The 22797-nt window shown below is 53.3% G+C and overlaps 1 protein-coding gene across 1 annotated transcript in view; it reads right to left on the reverse strand.

Moving 5' to 3' along the window:
* The window catches only part of LOC138498153 (fish-egg lectin-like), a 54056-nt gene extending 32548 nt beyond the window's left edge, over positions 1-21508 (reverse strand). The window contains exon 1 of the mRNA XM_069622031.1: positions 21404-21508. Within this exon, the coding sequence (XP_069478132.1) occupies positions 21404-21458 (55 nt within the window). The 5' untranslated portion in view covers positions 21459-21508. The remainder of the gene's footprint in view (positions 1-21403) is intronic.
* Positions 21509-22797: the final 1289 nt, after the last annotated feature.

The raw sequence follows: 22797 nt of genomic DNA on the forward strand, positions 1-22797 counted from the left end.
GCAAACACCCACGCCACACCACCACTCCACACCACCACTCATAAATCTAACTCCATACACATCCATTCTCAGGCCCGGCAAACACCCACGCCACACCACCACTCCACACCACCACTCATAAATCTAACTCCATACACATCCATTCTCAGGCCCAGCACACACCCACGCCACACCACCACTCCACACCACCACTCATAAATCTAACTCCATACACATCCATTCTCAGGCCCAGCACACACCCACGCCGCACCACCACTCCACACCACCACTCATAAATCTAACTCCATACACATCCATTCTCAGGCCCAGCACACACCCATGCCGCACCACCACTCCACACCACCACTCATAAATCTAACTCCATACACATCCATTCTCAGGCCCAGCACACACCCACGCCGCACCACCACTCCACACCACCACTCATAAATCTAACTCCATACACATCCATTCTCAGGCCCAGCACACACCCACGCCACACCACCACCCCACACCACGACTCATAAATCTAACTCCATACACATCCATTCTCAGGCCCAGCACACACCCACGCCACACCACCACTCCACACCACCACTCATAAATCTAACTCCATACACATCCATTCTCAGGCCCAGCACACACCCACGCCACACCACCACTCCACACCACCACTCATAAATCTAACTCCATACACATCCATTCTCAGGCCCAGCACACACCCACGCCACACCACCACTCCACACCACCACTCATAAATCTAACTCCATACACATCCATTCTCAGGCCCATTCTCAGGCCCAGCACACACCCACGCCACACCACCACTCCACACCACCACTCATAAATCTAACTCCATACACATCCATACTCAGGCCCAGCACACACCCACGCCACACCACCACTCCACACCACCACTCATAAATCTAACTCCATACACATCCATTCTCAGGCCCAGCACACACCCACGCCGCACCACCACTCCACACCACCACTCATAAATCTAACTCCATACACATCCATTCTCAGGCCCAGCACACACCCACGCCGCACCACCACTCCACACCACCACTCATAAATCTAACTCCATACACATCCATTCTCAGGCCCAGCACACACCCACGCCGCACCACCACTCCACACCACCACTCATAAATCTAACTCCATACACATCCATACTCAGGCCCAGCACACACCCACGCCACACCACCACTCCACACCACCACTCATAAATCTAACTCCATACACATCCATTCTCAGGCCCAGCACACACCCACGCCGCACCACCACTCCACACCACCACTCATAAATCTAACTCCATACACATCCATTCTCAGGCCCAGCACACACCCACGCCGCACCACCACTCCACACCACCACTCATAAATCTAACTCCATACACATCCATTCTCAGGCCCAGCACACACCCACGCCGCACCACCACTCCACACCACCACTCATAAATCTAACTCCATACACATCCATTCTCAGGCCCAGCACACACCCATGCCGCACCACCACTCCACACCACCACTCATAAATCTAACTCCATACACATCCATTCTCAGGCCCAGCACACACCCACGCCACACCACCACCCCACACCACCACTCATAAATCTAACTCCATACACATCCATTCTCAGGCCCAGCACACACCCACGCCACACCACCACTCCACACCACCACTCATAAATCTAACTCCATACACATCCATTCTCAGGCCCAGCACACATCCACGCCACACCACCACTCCACACCATCACTCATAAATCTAACTCCATACACATCCATTCTCAGGCCCAGCACACACCCACGCCACACCACCACTCCACACCACCACTCATAAATCTAACTCCATACACATCCATTCTCAGGCCCGGCACACACCCACGCCACACCACCAGTCATAAATCTAACTCCATAGACATCCATTCTCAGGCCCGGCACACACCCACGCCACACCACCACTCCACACCACCAGTCATAAATCTAAAAGGCAATTCATAACTGCACACTCTCATCATCTTGGCTTTGCCAGTGCTTATTAGAACTCCAGTCTCTTCCTAAGCTGAGTTTCTAGTACTCTCATCCATAAAGCCACTGCCTCTCCATGTTTCTGGGTTCAGTCCTTGTGCCCCTTTTGCAATGCCTGCCTCTGCTGCCTCTCTGGGTGTCACTCATTATGCACCTGTGCAGTCGGCCTCAGTCTATGCAATCTGGCACCTGTGCTGCTGATTGGCCTTCTACAGCTCAACCATAGAGCTGGACAGCGTATAGAGCGGCCTTGCCTGAGACAGAAGCAGAATAGAAATGGATATTTCACTGACTCAGAGTCCAAACTAATAAAGGCACTGCATACACACAGGTGAGGGCACGCCTTTAAATATGTGCTCCCCACTTCTTTTCCTCGGCTTCATTTCATCGGCCCTTTAATATAATGGCGGCACACCTGGCGAAAAGAAAGAGCTGTGCGACGTGACACTGCACTTTCCATGCACAGGCCTAAACGTGACCATTTCCAGGACGCGGTACGCAAGCTGGGGTGCCTTGCTGGGGAGGGGGCGGTAGAACGTGGCTCACATGTTCAGATCCCAGCAGTAGGCATGGAAAGAAGCAAGAGGCCATCATATGCATTCTCGCATGTACTGCAGCTGGGATGGGGTCCCATTGACATCACCCCTCCCCCCACAAGAACTCTCTGATCCACGTGATGCAAGTTGGGATGATCCACGAGGGAGTCAAGAGAAAGCGGGTCATAAGGTCAGCGCCTGCTTATGTCACGACGCATTCCCCTACACCTCTGCAGACCTGTCATAGACTGGCAGCAGACCCCCCTTTTGATAAGGGAAGTGTATGACTCTGGTCCTTATGTCACGACACATTTCCCTACACCTCTGCAGACCTTTCATAGACTGGCAGTAGACCCCCCTCTTGATAAGGGAAGTGTACGTCTCTGGTCCTTATGTCACAACACATTTCCCTACACCAGTGCAGACCTGTCATAGACTGGCAGCAGACCCCCCTCTTGATAAGGGAAGTGTATGACTCTGGTCCTTATGTCACGACACATTTCCCTACACCAGTGCAGACCTTTCATAGACTGGTAGCAGATCCCCTTCTTGATAAGGGAAGTGTATGTCTCTGGCCCTTATATCACGAGACATTCCCCTACACCTCTGTAGACCTTTCGAAGACTAGCAGCAGACCCCCCTCTTGATAAGGTAAGTGTATGTCTCTGGTCCTTATGTCACAACACATTTCCCTACACCAGTGCAGACCTTTCATAGACTGGCAGTAGACCCCCGTCTTGATAAGGGAAGTGTATGTCTCTGGTCCTTATGTCACAACACATTTCCCTACACCTCTGCAGACCTTTCGGAGACTGGCAGCAGACCCCCTTCTTGATAAGGGAAGTGTATGTCTCTGGTCCTTGTCTCACGAAACATTCCCCTACACTTCTGCAGACCTTGTATAGACTGGCAGCAGACCCGCCTTTTGATAAGGGAAGTGTATGTCTCTGGTCCTGGTGTCACGACACATTCCCCTACACCGGTGGAGACCTTTCATAGACTGGCATCAGACCGCGCTCTTGATAAGGGAAGTGTAGGTCTCTAGTCCTTATGTCATGACACATTTCCCTACACCAGTGCAGACCTTTCATAGACTTGCAGCAGACCCCCCTCTTGATAAAGGAAGTGTAAGTCTTTGGTCCTTGTGTCACGACACATTCTCCAACACCTGTGGAGACCTTTCATAGACTGGCATCAGACCCCCCTCTTGATAAGGAAAATGTATGTCTCTGGTCCTTATGTCACATCACAGTTCTCTACACCTCTGCAGACCTTTCATAGACTGGCAGCAGACCCCCCTCTCAATAAGGGAAGTGTATGTCTCTGGTCCTTATGTCACAAAACATTTCCCTACACCTGTGCAGACCTTTCAGAGACTGGCAGCAGACCCCCCTCTCGATAAGGGGAGTGTATGTCTCTGGTCCTTATGTCACAAAACATTTCCCTACACCTGTGCAGACCTTTCAGAGACTGGCAGCAGACCCCCCTCTTGATAAGGGGAGTGTATGTCTCTGGTCCTTATGTCACATCACATTTTCCTACACCAGTGCAGACCTTTCATAGACTGGCAGCAGATCCCCCTCTTCATAAGGGAAGTGTATGTCTCTGGTCCTTATGTCATGACACATTTCCCTACACCAGTGCAGACCTTTCGGAGACTGGCAGCAGACCTCCCTCTTGATAAGGGAAGTGTATGTCTCTGGTCTTTATGTCACGACACATTTCCCTACACCCATGCACACCTTTCATAGACTGGTAGCAGACCCCCTTCTTGATAAGGGAAGTGTATGTCTCTGGTCCTTGTGTCACAACACATTCCCCTACACCTCTGCAGACCTTTCGGAGACTGGCAGCAGACCCCCCTCTTGATAAGCGAAGTGTATGTCTCTGGTCCTTATGTCACGACACATTTCCCTACACCTCTGCAGACCTTTCATAGAGTGGCAGCAGACCCCCCTCTTGATAAGGGAAGTGTATGTCTCTGGTCCTTATGTCACAAAACATTTCCCTACACCTGTGCAGACCTTTCAGAGACTGGCAGCAGACCCCCCTCTCAATAAGGGAAGTGTATGTCTCTGGTCCTTATGTCACAAAACATTTCCCTACACCTGTGCAGACCTTTCAGAGACTGGCAGCAGACCCCCCTCTCAATAAGGGAAGTGTATGTCTCTGGTCCTTATGTCACAAAACATTTCCCTACACCTGTGCAGACCTTTCAGAGACTGGCAGCAGACCCCCCTCTTGATAAGGGGAGTGTATGTCTCTGGTCCTTATGTCACATCACATTTTCCTACACCAGTGCAGACCTTTCATAGACTGGCAGCAGACCCCCCTCTTCATAAGGGAAGTGTATGTCTGTGGTCCTTATGTCATGACACATTTCCCTACAACAGTGCAGACCTTTCGGAGACTGGCAGCAGACCTCCCTCTTGATAAGGGAAGTGTATGTCTCTGGTCTTTATGTCACGACACATTTCCCTACACCCATGCACACCTTTCATAGACTGGTAGCAGACCCCCTTCTTGATAAGGGAAGTGTATGTCTCTGGTCCTTGTGTCACAACACATTCCCCTACACCTCTGCAGACCTTTCGGAGACTGGCAGCAGACCCCCCTCTTGATAAGCGAAGTGTATGTCTCTGGTCCTTATGTCACGACACATTCCCCTACACCTGTGCAGACCTTATATAGACTGGCAGCAGACCCGCCTCTTGATAAGGGAAGTGTATGTCTCTGGTCCTTGTGTCACGACACATTCCCCTACACCGGTGGAGACCTTTCATAGACTGGCATCGGACCCCCCTCTTGATAAGGGAAGTGTATGTCTCTGGTCCTTATGTCACGACACATTTCCCTACACCTCTGCAGACCTTTCATAGACTGGCAGCAGACCCCCCTCTTGATAAGGGAAGTGTATGTCTCTGGTCCTTATTTCACAACACATTTCCCTACACCAGTGCAGACCTTTCATAGACTGGCAGAAGACCCCCCCCCTCTTGATATGGGAAGTGTATGTTTCTGGTCCTTATGTCACGACACATTTCCCTACACCTCTGCAGACCTTTCAAAAACTGGCAGCAGACCCCCCCCTCGTGATAAGGGAAGTGTATGTCTCTGGTTCTTATGTCACAACACATTTCCCTACACCGGTGGAGACCTTTCATAGACTGGCATCAGACCGCGCTCTTGATAAGGGAAGTGTAGGTCTCTAGTCCTTATGTCATGACACATTTCCCTACACCAGTGCAGACCTTTCATAGACTTGCAGCAGACCCCCCTCTTGATAAAGGAAGTGTAAGTCTTTGGTCCTTGTGTCACGACACATTCTCCAACACCTGTGGAGACCTTTCATAGACTGGCATCAGACCCCCCTCTTGATAAGGAAAATGTATGTCTCTGGTCCTTATGTCACATCACAGTTCTCTACACCTCTGCAGACCTTTCATAGACTGGCAGCAGACCCCCCTCTCAATAAGGGAAGTGTATGTCTCTGGTCCTTATGTCACAAAACATTTCCCTACACCTGTGCAGACCTTTCAGAGACTGGCAGCAGACCCCCCTCTCGATAAGGGGAGTGTATGTCTCTGGTCCTTATGTCACAAAACATTTCCCTACACCTGTGCAGACCTTTCAGAGACTGGCAGCAGACCCCCCTCTTGATAAGGGGAGTGTATGTCTCTGGTCCTTATGTCACATCACATTTTCCTACACCAGTGCAGACCTTTCATAGACTGGCAGCAGATCCCCCTCTTCATAAGGGAAGTGTATGTCTCTGGTCCTTATGTCATGACACATTTCCCTACACCAGTGCAGACCTTTCGGAGACTGGCAGCAGACCTCCCTCTTGATAAGGGAAGTGTATGTCTCTGGTCTTTATGTCACGACACATTTCCCTACACCCATGCACACCTTTCATAGACTGGTAGCAGACCCCCTTCTTGATAAGGGAAGTGTATGTCTCTGGTCCTTGTGTCACAACACATTCCCCTACACCTCTGCAGACCTTTCGGAGACTGGCAGCAGACCCCCCTCTTGATAAGCGAAGTGTATGTCTCTGGTCCTTATGTCACGACACATTTCCCTACACCTCTGCAGACCTTTCATAGAGTGGCAGCAGACCCCCCTCTTGATAAGGGAAGTGTATGTCTCTGGTCCTTATGTCACAAAACATTTCCCTACACCTGTGCAGACCTTTCAGAGACTGGCAGCAGACCCCCCTCTCAATAAGGGAAGTGTATGTCTCTGGTCCTTATGTCACAAAACATTTCCCTACACCTGTGCAGACCTTTCAGAGACTGGCAGCAGACCCCCCTCTCAATAAGGGAAGTGTATGTCTCTGGTCCTTATGTCACAAAACATTTCCCTACACCTGTGCACACCTTTCAGAGACTGGCAGCAGACCCCCCTCTTGATAAGGGGAGTGTATGTCTCTGGTCCTTATGTCACATCACATTTTCCTACACCAGTGCAGACCTTTCATAGACTGGCAGCAGACCCCCCTCTTCATAAGGGAAGTGTATGTCTGTGGTCCTTATGTCATGACACATTTCCCTACAACAGTGCAGACCTTTCGGAGACTGGCAGCAGACCTCCCTCTTGATAAGGGAAGTGTATGTCTCTGGTCTTTATGTCACGACACATTTCCCTACACCCATGCACACCTTTCATAGACTGGTAGCAGACCCCCTTCTTGATAAGGGAAGTGTATGTCTCTGGTCCTTGTGTCACAACACATTCCCCTACACCTCTGCAGACCTTTCGGAGACTGGCAGCAGACCCCCCTCTTGATAAGCGAAGTGTATGTCTCTGGTCCTTATGTCACGACACATTCCCCTACACCTGTGCAGACCTTATATAGACTGGCAGCAGACCCGCCTCTTGATAAGGGAAGTGTATGTCTCTGGTCCTTGTGTCACGACACATTCCCCTACACCGGTGGAGACCTTTCATAGACTGGCATCGGACCCCCCTCTTGATAAGGGAAGTGTATGTCTCTGGTCCTTATGTCACGACACATTTCCCTACACCTCTGCAGACCTTTCATAGACTGGCAGCAGACCCCCCTCTTGATAAGGGAAGTGTATGTCTCTGGTCCTTATTTCACAACACATTTCCCTACACCAGTGCAGACCTTTCATAGACTGGCAGAAGACCCCCCCTCTTGATATGGGAAGTGTATGTTTCTGGTCCTTATGTCACGACACATTTCCCTACACCTCTGCAGACCTTTCAAAAACTGGCAGCAGACCCCCCCCTCGTGATAAGGGAAGTGTATGTCTCTGGTTCTTATGTCACAACACATTTCCCTACACCTCCGCAGACCTTTCATAGACTGGTAGCAGATCCCCTTCTTGATAAGGGAAGTTTATGTCTCTGGTCCTCATGTCACAACACATTTCCCTACACCTCTACAGATCTTTCAGAGACTGGCAGCAGACCTCCCTCTTGATAAGGGAAGTGTATGTCTCTGGTCCTTATGTCATGACACATTTCCCTACACCTCTACAGACCTTTCGGAGACTGGCAGCAGACCACCCTCTTGATAAGGGAAGTGCATGTCTCTGGTCTTTATGTCACAACACATTTCCCTACACGTCTGCAGACCTTTCATAGACTCGTAGCAGACCCCCTTCTTGATAAGGGAAGTGTATGTCTCTGGTCCTTGTGTCACGAAACATTCCCCTACACTTCTGCAGACCTTGTATAGACTGGAATCAGACCGCGCTCTTGATGAGGGAAGTGTATGTCTCTAGTCCTTATGTCATGACACATTTCCCTACACCAGTGCAGACCTTTCATAGACTGGCAGCAGACCCCCCTCTTGATAAAGGAAGTGTAAGTCTTTGGTCCTTGTGTCACGACACATTCTCCAACACCTGTGGAGACCTTTCATAGACTGGCATCAGACCCCCCTCTTGATAAGGGAAGTGTATGTTTCTGGTCCTTATGTCACGACACATTTCCCTACTCCTGTGCAGACCTTTCATAGACTGGCAGCAGACCCCCCCTCTTGATAAGTGTATGATTATGTTGCTTATGTCATGGCACATTTCCCTACACCTCTGCAGACCTACACCTCTGCAGACATTTCAGAGACGGGCAGCAGACCCCCCTCTCAATAAGGGAAGTGTATGTCTCTGGTCCTTATGTCACAAAACATTTCCCTACACCTGTGCAGACCTTTCAGAGACTGGCAGCAGACCCCCCTCTTGATAAGGGGAGTGTATGTCTCTGGTCCTTATGTCACATCACATTTTCCTACACAAGTGCAGACCTTTCATAGACTGGCAGCAGACCCCCCTCTTCATAAGGGAAGTGTATGACTCTGGTCCTTATGTCATGACACATTTCCCTACACCTCCGCAGATCTTTCATAGACTGGTAGCAGATCCCCTTCTTGATAAGGGAAGTGTATGTCTCTGGTCCTTATGTCACGACACATTTCCCTACACCTCTACAGACCTTTCGGAGACTGGCAGCAGACCTCCCTCTTGATAAGGGAAGTGTATGTCTCTGGTCTTTATGTCACGACACATTTCCCTACACCTCTGCAGACCTTTCATAGACTGGCAGCAGACCCCCCTCTTGATAAGGGAAGTGTATGTCTCTGGTAATTATGTCACAACACATTTCCCTACACCCATGCACACCTTTCATAGACTGGCAGCAGACCCCCCCTCGATAAGGGAGGTCTCAGGCTGGCCTCTGATGCCGCCCCAACTAAATTACGCGATGCCCTGTCGGTGTTTCAAGTGGCGGGGCGCCCTCATCACCCCTGCAGTCCATGGCTGGTACCCAGATGATAATAGAATACTGCTATGATCGGCCTCCTGAGTCAGGCCAGTTCGGACATAGGGGCGTTGCCTCTTGAAAGCTGCACTGTCTTGCAAAACACGTTTAAAGAGGCCTGCTGTTCACAGCTACAGAGGTGTATTGCATCATATATCTTTCTAGACCCTTCTCAAGCTGGTGTCCACACTGCTAGGAACACAGAGTCAGTGCTTTTATCTGCAAACGATAGTCTCCCGACTAAGGTGTACACAGACACTCCTTGTCCTCCAGCCTTCAATAGGGTGGACCACGCCAATCCCAATCGCTCACTAGACTCCATACATGTGTGGTGTGGGCTCCACTCCTTTCTAAAGGAGGGGTTCTCGGCTATTTTCCTGCCACCATTTACTTAAAGGGGTTTTTCAACCCTGAAGCTGAGGGGTCCCCCATGGGTCAGCCCGGGGCCCCCGACTTCTCTATAAAATATAGATTAGATCTGGGTATCATTGCCTGACTTGTCAAAAGGGAAGATTACTGTCTATAGCATAGATATAGTCTCTGAAACTACAAATGATCCTCAACTCCCACCGCACCACTACTTCACAACAGAAAGTGAAATCCAGTCCTCGTATTAACTGCGGTGTATTCAAAGGGAGTGTTGTGGACTAGTGGTGATATGGTGCTAGATAAGGCTTAGTTTACAATGTAAATATGTATGTTTATGATTGAATAATCAATTAACGTTAAATGTTTATAGTAAACATACATTTGATACGTCCAGTGTTTGTAGAGGTGACTTTTCATGGACAGTAACCTAGCTTTTTTGTTGTAAGTATTGGTTTAATGGATTTCGATAATGTTGGTGGATATGTGTGGATGATGGTACGTGTTGTGGCATGCGCTGATGCCGCATGTGTGGACGGTGTCAGGGAATGATGTTACAGATGGAAGTGGAGGGTGCATAGCGTGGCAAAGGGTGGTGAGAGGTTTGGTGCGTGTTGAGGCTCTGTGTAGATGGTGGATTCGAGAGCAGATGGTGGTGTTGGGAGGTGGTGAAGTGTGTGGATGGTGGTGGAGGGAGGGTTGGATGGTGGTGAAGAGTGTGGATGTTGGTAGGGGGAATATATGGTGGCAAAGGGTGGTGAGAGGTTTGGTGCATGTTGAGGCTCTGTGTAGATGGTGGATTAGGGTGAAGATGGTGGCCTAGAGTGGGGTGGGGTGGTATTGAAGAGTGTGGATGGTGGTGAAGGGAACATATAGTGACAAAGGGTGGTGAAAGGTTTGGTGCATGTTGAGGCTCTGTGTAGATGGTGGATTCGAGAGAAGATGGTGGTGTTGGGAGGTGGTGAAGTGTGTGGATGGTGGTGGAGGGAGGGTTGGATGGTGGTGAAGAGTGTGGATGGTGGTGAAGGGAGCATGGTGATAAAGGGTGGTGAGAGGTTTGGTGCATGTTGAGGCTCTGTGTAGATGGTGGATTAGGGTGAAGATGGTGGCCTAGAGTGGGGTGGGGTGGGGTGGGATGGTGTTGAAGAGTGTGGATGGTGGTGAAGGGAACATATAGTGACAAAGGGTGGTGAAAGGTTTGGTGCGTGTTGAGGCTCTGTGTAGATGGTGGATTAGGGTGAAGATGGTGGCCTAGAGTGGGGTGGGGTGGTATTGAAGAGTGTGGATGGTGGTGAAGGGAACATATAGTGACAAAGGGTGGTGAGAGGTTTGGTGCATGTTGAGGCTCTGTGTAGATGGTGGATTAGGGTGAAGATGGTGGTGTTGGAAGGTGGTGAAGTGTGTGGATGGTGGTGGAGGGAGGGTTGGATGGTGGTGAAGAGTGTGGATGGTGGTGAAGGGAGCGTATTGTTACAAAGTGAGTGAGAGGTTTGATGCATGTTGATACTCTTTGTGGATGGTGGATTAGGGTGAAGATGGTGGCCTAGAGTGGGGTGGGGTGGTATTGAAGAGTGTGGATGGTGGTGAAGGGAACATATAGTGACAAAGGGTGGTGAAAGGTTTGGTGCATGTTGAGGCTCTGTGTAGATGGTGGATTCGAGAGCAGATGGTGGTGTTGGGAGGTGGTGAAGTGTGTGGATGGTGGTGGAGGGAGGGTTGGATGGTGGTGAAGAGTGTGGATGGTGGTGAAGGGAGCATGGTGATAAAGGGTGGTGAGAGGTTTGGTGCATGTTGAGGCTCTGTGTAGATGGTGGATTCGTGTGAAGATGGTGGCAACGGGTGGGGTGGGGTGGGATGGTGTTGAAGAGTGTGGATGGTGGTGAAGGGAGCATGGTGATCAAGGGTGGTGAGAGGTTTGGTGCATGTTGAGGCTCTGTGTAGATGGTGGATTCGTGTGAAGATGGTGGCAACGGGTGGGGTGGGGTGGGATGGTGTTGAAGAGTGTGGATGGTGGTGAAGGGAGCATGGTGATCAAGGGTGGTGAGAGGTTTGATGCACGTTGAGGCTCTGTGAAGATGGTGACTTTCATTGCAGATGGTGGTGAAGTGTGTGGATGGTGGAGAAGGTTGTTGAGAGGTTTGGTGCGTGTTGATACACTTTGTGGATGGCGGATTCGAGTGTAGATGGTGGCGTAGAGTGGAGTGGGGTGTTATTGTCAGTTGGTGGTGTAGAGTAGAGTGGGGTGGTATTGAAGAGTGTGGATGTTGGTGGAGGGAATATATGGTGGCAAAGTGTGGTGAGAGGTTTGGTGCATGTTGAGGCTCTGTGTAGATGGTGGATTTGAGTGCAGGTGGTGGTGCTGCATGTTGGTGAAGCTACACAATAGCAGAGTGGTATGTGACACTGGCTTGTCATCAGCAGGGCGTGGGGTCGTATCCCCAGCATGGGAGAACACAAACACAAAGAATGGCACAGGCGACATGGGGAATGACTAAAGATGAACACAGCCAGAGAGCTGCACACACACAAAGAACTGCACACACAGGAGGGGGCATATCTCGAGAGGGACAGAGCCAGAGAGCTGTACGCATACAAAGAGCTGTACACACAGAAGGGGCATATCTCGAGAGGGACAGAGCCAGAGAGCTGTATGCATGCAAAGAGCTGTACACACAGAAGGCGGCATAACTAAAGAGGAACACAACCAGTGAGCTGCACACACACAAAGAGCTGTACACACAGTAGGGGCATATCTCGAGAGGGACACAGTCAGAGACGGACACCAGTAGACAGAGGAACACCTGCATCAGGGCACAGAGTCTACACCTATGAGGGCGAGAAAGAGGGACAGACAGTAAAATGGAGGCCAGCAGGAAGGTGGGCACAGAAAGAAGAGAACCAATACAGAGGGGTCTGAAGTAAAGAGGATGGAGCACAGACAGGGAGAGGAATAGACCAGAAGGGAAGTCAGATAAAGAGAGCGAGAGTGACTCAGAGTGAGAGGAACACAATCTGAGAGGAGCAGCCACTGGAAGAGAGCATGGGATGTCATAAGGAGACCATGAAAGGGGAATTTAGAGAGAGAAACAATAGAGCGTGAAAGTCACTGGGAAAGAGAGACATGAGAAACAAGACTCAAAGAGGGGCCAAGCCAGCGTAAAGTGGCAGTGGGCCAAGCCAGGGTAAAGTGGCAGTGGGCCAAGCCTGGGTAACGTGGCAGTGGGCTAAGGCAGGGTAAAGTGGCAGTGTGCCAAGCCAGGGTAGAGTGGCAGTTGGCCAAGCCTGGGTTACGTGGCAGTGGGCCAAGGCAGGGTAAAGTGGCAGTAGGCCAAGCCTGGGTAAAGTGGCAGTGGGCCAAGGCAGGGTAAAGTGGCAGTGGGCCAAGCCTGGATAAAGTGGCAGTGGGCCATGGCAGGGTAAAGTGACAGTAGGCCAAGGCAGGGTAAAGTGGCAGTGGGACAAGGCAGGGTAAAGTGGCAGTAGGCCAAGCCAGGGTAAAGTGGCAGTGGGCCAAGCCTGGGTACTGTTGCAGTGGGCCAAGGCAGGGTAAAGTGACAGTGGGGCAAGGCAGGGTAATGTGGCAGTGGGCCATGGCAGGGTAAAGTGGCAGTGGGCCAAGGCAGGGTAAAGTGGCAGTGGGCCAAGCCTGGGTAACTTGGCAGTGGGCCATGGCAGGGTAAAGTGGCAGTGGGCCGTGGCAGGGTAAAGTGACAGTGGGCCAAGCCTGGGTAGATTGGCAGTGGGCCAAGGCAGGGTAAAGTGGCAGTGGGCCAAGCCTGGGTAGAGTGGCAGTGGGCCAAGGCAGGGTAAAGTGACTGTGGGCCAAAGCAGAGTAAAGTGGCAGTGGGCCATGGCAGGGTAAAGTGGCAGTGGGCCAAGGCAGGGTAAAGTGACAGTGGGCCAAGCCAGGGTAAAGTGGCAGTGGGCCAAGCCTGGGTAGAGTGGCAGTGGGCCAGGCCAGGGTAAAGGAGCAGTGGGCCATGGCAGGGTAAAGTGGCAGTGGGCCAAGGCAGGGTGGCAGTGGGCCAAGGCAGGGTAAAGTGGCAGTGGGCCAAGGCAGGGTAAAGTGGCAGTGGGCCAAGCCTGGCTAGAGTGGCAGTGGGCCAAGGCAGGGTAAAGTGGCAGTGGGCCATGGCAGGGTAAAGTGACAGTGGGCCAAGCCTGGGTAGAGTGGCAGTGGGCCAAGGCAGGGTAAAGTGACAGTGGGCCAAGGCAGGGTAAAGTGGCAGTGGGCCAAGCCTGGGTAGAGTGGCAGTGGGCTATGGCAGGGTAAAGTGACAGTGGGCCAAGGCAGGGTAAAGTGGCAGTGGGCCAGGCCTGGGTAGAGTGGCAGTGGGCCAAGCCAGGGTAAAGTGGCAGTGGGCCATGGCAGGGTAAAGTGGCAGTGGGCCAAGGCAGGGTAATATGGCAGTGGGCCATGGCAGGGTAAAGTGGCAGTGAGCTAAGGCAGGGTAAAGTGGCAGTAGGCCAAGCCAGGGTAAAGTGGCAGTGGGCCAAGCCTAGGTAGAGTGGCAGTGGGCCAAGGCAGGGTAAAGTGACAGTGGGCCAAGGCAGGGTAAAGTGTCAGCGGGCCATGGCAGTGTAAAGTGGCACTGAGCCAAGGCAGGGTAAAGTGGCAGTGGGCCAAGACAGGTAAAGTAGCAGTGGGCCAAGCCTGGGTAACGTGGCAGTGGGCCATGGCAGGGTAAAGTGGCAGTGGGCCAACGCAGGGTAAAGTGGCAGTGAGCCATGGCAGGGTAAAGTGACAGTGAGCCATGGCAGGGTAAAGTGGCAGTGGGCCAAGCCAGGGTAAAGTGGCAGTGAGCCAAGCCAGGGTAAAGAGGCAGTGGGCCATGGCAGGGTAAAAGGCAGTGAGGCATGGCAGGGTAAGATGGCAGTGGGCCAAGGCAGGGTAACGTGGCAGTGGGCCAAGGAAGGTTAAAGTGGCAGTGGGCATTAGAATTTGCTGAACATGTTTACCAGACCTACCGTACTCTATGGGCATGGCCAGGCGAAGATATGTCAGGGCTATTGGGGAGGGGGGTCCATTTCAAAATGATGATTGGTAGCCCACTTGCCTAAAGCTGGGAAGAAGAGCCTACGGAAACCGTGTGTGCTTAGATTATAATGGGGACATAAAGGAATGCAGCAAAGGGGTTAATAGCCGCAGATTATCGTGGGATAGGCAGCCAGTGAGAGCTGAAACACAACATGTCCACTGAAAAGCTATTAATCACTGTTCGTCAGCAAGGTGCTAATGTAGTCAAAACCAGAGTAGAGGGTTCAACAAGGTGATAAGAACGCTGCTGAGCCCTGCGAAGCCTAAGGGCGCTAACGTCCAAAGGGTGCCAGCAAAAGCAGCCGGCAACATGCGCGCTGCAAAGCGCACATTAAGGTTCTGGATGATTGCAAAGCGCAGATGTAATGTCCTGAACTAGTAACTGCAAATATACGATAAACTGCCGTGTGCACCCTTCCCCACCCCAACCCCTTGGGCCTCGAGACCCAGTTCAAGATATATGATTGAAAAACCCAGAGGCCATCTCTGAGTATTGGAGAAGATGTGCCCAGCGCAGCTTGTGCAACGCAAGCACATGCGCACTGAAAACTGTGCTCTCGTGATAGCACGCTAGATTGGTGAGTGCCGGTGCAGTACAGGTACTCAAGCACTCATGTGAGTATAGCGCCAATAATTCTCTATCTGATGAGGTGGCGCTACATTTCACATTACAACACAGAAGAGGATGAGCACTTCAGACCTCCACAGCGGATCGGGCCCACCAGGGACCCTCTGGGAGACAGTAAGACGTCGTCCACCAGGGACCTTCTGGGAGACAGTAAGACGTCGCACACCAGGGACAATCTGGGAGACAGTAAGGCACCCACCAGGGACCATCTGGGAGACAGTAAGACATCGCCCACCAGGGACCCTCTGGGAGAAAGTAAGGCGTCACCCAGTAAGACGTCGCCCACCAGGGACCCTCTGGGAGACAGTAAGACATCGCCCACCAATGACCATCTGGGAGACAGTAAGACGTCGCCCACCAGGGACCCTCTGGGAGACCGTAAAACGTCGCCCAGTAAGACATCGCCCACCAGGGACCCTCTGGGAGACAGTAAGGTGTCACCCACCAGGGACCCTCTGGGAGACAGTAAGACCTCACCCACCAGGGACCTTCTAGGAGACAGTAAGACGTTGCCCACCAGGGACAATCTGGGAGACAGTAAGACACCCACCAGGGACCATCTGGGAGACAGTAAGACGTCACCCACCAAGGACCCTCTGGGAGACCGTAAGACGTCGCCCAGTAAGACATCGCCCACCAAGGACCCTCCGGGAGACAGTAATACGTCGCCCACCAGGGATCCTCTGGGAGACAGTAAGACGTCACCCACCAGGGACCCTCTGGGAGACAGTAAGACCTCGCCCACTAGGGACCCTCTAGGAGACAGTATGTCCTTGCCCACTAGGGACCCACTGGGAGATAGTAAAACTTTGACCACCAGGGACCCTCTGGGAGACAGTAAGACCTCGCCCACTAGGAACCCTCTGGGAGACAGTAAGACCTCGCCCACTAGGGCACCCTCTGGGAGACAGTAAGACCTCGCCCAGCTGGGACCCGCTGGGAAACAGTAAGACATCTACCAGGGACCCTCTGGGAGACAGTAAGACCTCACCCACTAGGAACCCTCTGGGAGACAGTAAGACATCGCCCACCAGGGACCCTCTAGGAGACAGTAAGACCTCGCCCACCAGGGACCCTCTGGGAGACAGTAAAACCTCGCCCACTAGGAACCCTCTGGGAGACAGTAAGACCTCGCCCACTAGCGACCCTCTGGGAGACAGTAAGACCTCGCCCAGCAGGAACCCCTTGGGAAACAGTAAGACATCTACCAGGGACCCTCTGTGAGACAGTAAGACCTCGCCCACTAGGAACCCTCTGGGAGACGTCGCTCAGCAGGGACCCTCTGGGGGAGAGTAAGACAACGCCTACCAGGGACCGCCTGGGAAAGAGTAAAACATCTACCAGGGACCCTCTGGGAGACAGTAAAACCTCGCCCACCAGGAACCCTCTGGGATACAGTAAGACCTTGCCCACTAGGAACCCTCTGGGATACAGTAAGACATCGCCCACCAGGGACCCGCTGGGAGACAGTAAGACATAGCCCTCCAGGGACCTCGGGGATACAGTTAGACACTGCCCACCAGGGACCATCTGGTAGACAGTAACACATCGCCCAAAGGGGACCCTCTGGGAGACAGTAAAACGTTGCCCACTATGAACCCTCCGGGAGAGCGTAAGACGTCGCCCAACTGGGACCCTCCGGGAGACAGTAAGACCTCGCCCACTCGGGTCCCTCTGGGAGACAGTAAGACCTCTCCCACCAGGGACCCTCTGGGAGACAGTAAAACCTCGCCCACTAGGAACCCTCTGGGAGACAGTAAGACCTCGCCCACTAGGGACCCTCTGGGAGACAGTAAGACCTCGCCCAGCTGGGACCTGCTGGGAAACAGTAAGACATCTACCAGGGACCCTCTGGGAGACAGTAAGACCTCGCCCACTAGGAACCCTCTGGGAGACAGTAAGACCTCGCCCACCAGGGACCCTCTGGGAGACAGCAAGACCTCGCCCACTAGGGACCCTCTGGGAGACAGTAAGACCTCGCCCACCAGGTACCCTCTGGGAGACAGTAAAACCTCGCCCACTAGGAACCCTCTGGGAGACAGTAAGACCTCGCCCATTAGGGACCCTCTGGGAGACAGTAAGAACTCGCCCAGCTGGGACCCACTGGGAAACAGTAAGACATCTACCAGGGACCCTCTGGGAGACAGTAAGACCTCGCCCACTAGGAACCCTCTGGGAGACAGTAAGACGTCGCCCACCAGGGACCCTCTAGGGGAGAGTAAGACATCGCCCACCAGGGACCCCCTGGGAGACAGTAAAACATCTACCAGGGACCCTCTGGGAGAAAGTAAGACCTTGCCCACTAGGAACCCTCTGGGATACAGTAAGACTTCACCCACCAGGGACCCTCTGGGAGACAGTAAGACATAGCCCTCCAGGGACCCTCTGGGAGACAGTAAGACGTCGCCCACTAGGAACCCTCTGGGAGACAGTAAAACGTCACCCACCAGGGACCCTCTGGGAGACGGTAAGACGTCGCCCACTAGGAACCCTCTGGGAGACCGTAAGACGTCGCCCACCAGGGACCCTCTGGGAGACCGTAGGACATCGCCCACTAGGAACCCTCTGGGAGACAGTAAGATCTCTCCCACTAGGGACCCTCCGGGAGACATTAAGACATCGCTCACCAGATACCCTCTGGGAGACAGGAAGACATTGCCTATCAGGAACCCTCTGGGAGACAGTAAGACACTGCCCACCAGGGACCATCTGGGAGAAAGTAACACATCGCCCACCAGGGACGCTCTGGGAGACAGTAAAACCTCGCCCACTAGGAACCCTCTGGGAGACAGTAATACCTCGCCCACTAGGGACCCTCTGGGAGACAGTAAGACCTCGCCCAGCTGGGACCTGCTGGGAAACAGTAAGACATCTACCAGGGACCCTCTGGGAGACAGTAAGACCTCGCCCACCAGGGACCCTCTGGGAGACATTAAGACCTCGCCCACTAGGGACCCTCTGGGAGACAGTAAGACCTCGCCCACCAGGGACCCTCTGAGAGACAGTAAAACCTCGCCCACTAGGAACCCTCTGGGAGAGAGTAAGACCTTGTCCACTAGGGACCCTCTGGAAGACAGTAAGACCTCGCCCAGCTGGGACCCACTGGGAAACAGTAAGACATCTACCAGGAACCCTCTGGGAGACAGTAAGACCTCGCCCACTAGGAACCCTCTGGGAGACAGTAAAACGTCACCCACCAGGGACCCTCTGGGAGACGGTAAGACGTCGCCCACTAGGAACCCTCTGGGAGACCGTAAGACGTCGCCCACCAGGGACCCTCTGGGAGACCGTAGGACATCGCCCACTAGGAACCCTCTGGGAGACAGTAAGATCTCTCCCACTAGGGACCCTCCGGGAGACATTAAGACATCGCTCACCAGATACCCTCTGGGAGACAGGAAGACATTGCCTATCAGGAACCCTCTGGGAGACAGTAAGACACTGCCCACCAGGGACCATCTGGGAGAAAGTAACACATCGCCCACCAGGGACGCTCTGGGAGACAGTAAAACCTCGCCCACTAGGAACCCTCTGGGAGACAGTAATACCTCGCCCACTAGGGACCCTCTGGGAGACAGTAAGACCTCGCCCAGCTGGGACCTGCTGGGAAACAGTAAGACATCTACCAGGGACCCTCTGGGAGACAGTAAGACCTCGCCCACCAGGGACCCTCTGGGAGACATTAAGACCTCGCCCACTAGGGACCCTCTGGGAGACAGTAAGACCTCGCCCACCAGGGACCCTCTGAGAGACAGTAAAACCTCGCCCACCAGGGACCCACTGGGAAACAGTAAGACATCTACCAGGAACCCTCTGGGAGACAGTAAGACCTCGCCCACTAGGAACCCTCTGGGAGACAGTAAGACGTCAGCCACCAGGGACCCTCTGGGGGAGAGTAAGACATTGCCCACCAGGGAACCCCTGGGAGACAGTAAAACATCTACCAGGGACCCTCTTGGAGACAGTAAGACCTTGCCCACTAGGAACCCTCTGGGATACAGTAAGACTTCACCCACCAGGGACCCTCTGGGAGACAGTAAGACATAGCCCTCCAGGGACCCTCTGGGTGACAGTAAGACGTCGCCGACTAGGAACCCTCTGGGAGACCGTAAAACGTCGCCCACCAGGGACCCTCTGGGAGACGGTAAGACGTCGCCCACTAGGAACCCTCTTGGAGACAGTAAGACGTCGCCCACCAGGGACCCTCTTGGAGACAGTAAGACGTTGCCTACCATGGACCCTCTAAGAGACAGTAAGACCTCGCCCACTAGGGACCCTCTGGGAGACAGTAAGACATCGCCCAGCAGAGACCCTCTGGGAGGCAGTAAGACATCGCCCACTATGAACCCTCTGGGAGACAGTAAGACGTCACCCACCAGGGACCCTCTGGGAGACAGTAAGACCTCGTCCACCAGGGACCCTCTGGGAGACAGTAAGACATCAATTCTACTTCTGCAGCTTTCACCAGGAGAATAGGGACCGTGCCTGTCCAGGCCAATATTAGGGTCTGGACCTGTGGTTTGCTTTCTTTTTGTGTCCCTTAGACCTGCTGCCCCCCAGACCCACAGTCTAGCGCTGGAGGAGGTGCCTGGGGCACACATACGAGCCCAGGCGCTGACACCTGCTGCAGTGCCTCAGGGAAGCCATCACCAGATCAGTGATTGGAGGCGCTGGGATCTGAATGCACTATTGCCCTGGGACTCTTGGCACACGGGGGGCGGGAGGGGGTGGGGAGCGGGTGCTATAAGAGCCCCTGCTCACTGCCCCTCCACCGAAAGTTCTGAAAACATTCCCCAATCTCGCCTACTGCTCTTGTATTCTGGAAATCTGAGCCAAAGGCATTAGCATAAGGTGGCACAACACTAGCGACCACACTGCCCTGGAGAAGGCTCTCGAGAGCTCTGCCGCACACACACGCCACCACCAGCAGGAGGCGCTGCCGCACACACACGCCATCAGCAGCAGGTGCTAACGCACACACATACCACCAGCAGCAGGCGCTGCCGCACACACAGCCACCAGCAGCCGATGCTGCCGCACACACACGCCATCAGCAGCAGGCGTTGCCGCACACACATGCCATCAGCAGCAGGCGCTGCCGCACACACACGCCATCAGCAGCAGGTGCTGCCGCACACACACGCCATCAGCAGCAGGCGCTGCCGCACACACACGCCACCACCAGCAGGAGGCGCTGCCGCACACACACGCCGTCAGCAGCAGGTGCTAACGCACACACACACCACCAGCAGCAGGCGCTGCCGCACACACACGCCATCAGCAGCAGGAGCTGCCGCACACACACGCCATCAGCAGCAGGTGCTAACGCACACACACGCCATCAGCAGCAGGCGCTGCCGCACACACACGCCATCAGCAGCAGGTGCTGCCGCACACACACGCCATCAGCAGCAGGCGCTGCCGCACACACGCCACCAACAGGAGGTGCTGCCTCATATACACACCACCACCAGCAGCAGGCGCTGCCGCACACACAGCCATCAGCAGCAGGCGCTGCCGCACACACGCCACCAACAGGAGGTGCTGCCTCATATACACACCACCACCAGCAGCAGGCGCTTCCTCACACACACGCCACCAGCAGGAGGCGCTGCCGCACACACCATCACCAGCAGAAGGCGCTGCCGCACACACACGCCATCAGCAGCAGGCTATGCCGCACACACGCCATCAGCAGGAGGCGCTGCCGCACACACACGCCACCAGCAGGAGGCGCTGCCGCACACACACGCCACCAGCAGCAGGCGCTGCCGCACACACGCCACCAACAGGAGGTGCTACCTCATATACACACCACCACCAGCAGCAGGCGCTCCTCACACACACGCCACCAGCAGGAGGCGCTGCCGCACACACCATCACCAGCAGAAGGCGCTGCCGCACACATACGCCATCAGCAGGAGGCGCTGCCGCACACACACGCCACCAGCAGCAGGCGCTGCCGCACACACACGCCACCAGCAGGAGGTGCTGGGCAGGCACTCTATCTATCCTCATAGGTGCTTCTTACCCGAGCTGCACCCCACCAGGGCCAGCAGCAGCAGCAGTGCTAGGGAGGGAGTCATCTTCAGTCGGGCTTCTGTCTGCACTCCAAGACTTCAGGAGCTGCTGTCAGACGAGGGGGCGATGGCGCTGCTTAAATACTCTCCTGGGCACAGCCCATCCCAGAGGGCGAGGCTACAGGTGACCAGGAACAGAACATTGCATGTTGTAGACAAGCACTCCATCAAGGTTTGGAGTAAATAGCCTTTAGCACACACAGGGCGTGAGTGATGGGTGCGTGATCCAGAGGCTTTTGTTTGTGGCATAGGGCCCCCCCTTCAGGGGTAGAATCACTAACTAGTACTCATGGTACTCATGGTCCCCCCACTGGTGATACGCTGGAGACCACAGAAGCCCTGGACTGCTCCCACGTTAAGGAGCACACACAGATGCACGCTGGGATATATATATGTATATCTATTTGCATTTATCTGTGATACAACGATTTCAATCAGAAATTACTTTCAATAAAAAGCTACAGAAGTGGAGGCAGCCCAGAAAGGATGCCTGTGCGCTGGCAGAACGATGAGAGCAAGCAATAAGCAGAGTGGGGCACAGACCAGGGGCACATCCAGGGACGTCATTTGGGGGTTGCCAGAGGTCACAAGTGCGACCTCTAAAAAAAAAATATATTTTTTTTGTTTTTGCAATGCAAGCTCCTGGGCTGTGGCCAGCACCATGTGGCTCTTTACTTCTGGAGTGGCTGGCTTTCCTGTCCAGGCCCCTTAAAAAAAAAATAAAAAAATTAAGAACAGGAGCGCCACAAGTCTAACATGTTCAGCACTGGCCCAAACAAGAAAGCATAGGAATACCAAAAAATGTGTCTTTCTGGAATTCTATACAACAATTGCTAGACTCATTAAAGGTTTATTTCAGGCACACTTCAGGGGGTGAGTCACTGATTTAGACTGTTCTTAAACGCCTCAACTCAGCCTTTCATATCTGAGGGCCATAAATGGGTACCAACACAGGTTGGGTGATATTGGGGGTATATTTCTTCTATGTAAAGCGCTTAAGCGTAAGTGCTATATAATAACACATCATTATCATTTGGTCGTGGACATCTGCTCGCATTCACAGTAATTTGGTAATATGGGCCTATGCACACGCGATACATATGGCGATCCATTCTTGTATGAAATGTACATCACATTATAGTGATATCGTAACCATATTTTTCGTAGTGTAAAATGCTATGTAATGCCACTTCCTGTTTTGTCAACGGGTTAAAGATTGTGTTCCATCGCTACCCGCGATATCACTTTGGGGTGGGGTCAAATGACATCACTTCCGGTGATGTCATCAGAAGTCAAGGGTCATGTGATGTCACTTCCGCTACCCCTGGCATTTTGGTGAAATGAC

Source organism: Ambystoma mexicanum, chromosome 5q (assembly GCF_040938575.1).
Source record: "Ambystoma mexicanum isolate Mex_15411 chromosome 5q, UKY_AmexF1_1, whole genome shotgun sequence".
Classification (NCBI taxonomy): domain Eukaryota; kingdom Metazoa; phylum Chordata; class Amphibia; order Caudata; family Ambystomatidae; genus Ambystoma; species Ambystoma mexicanum.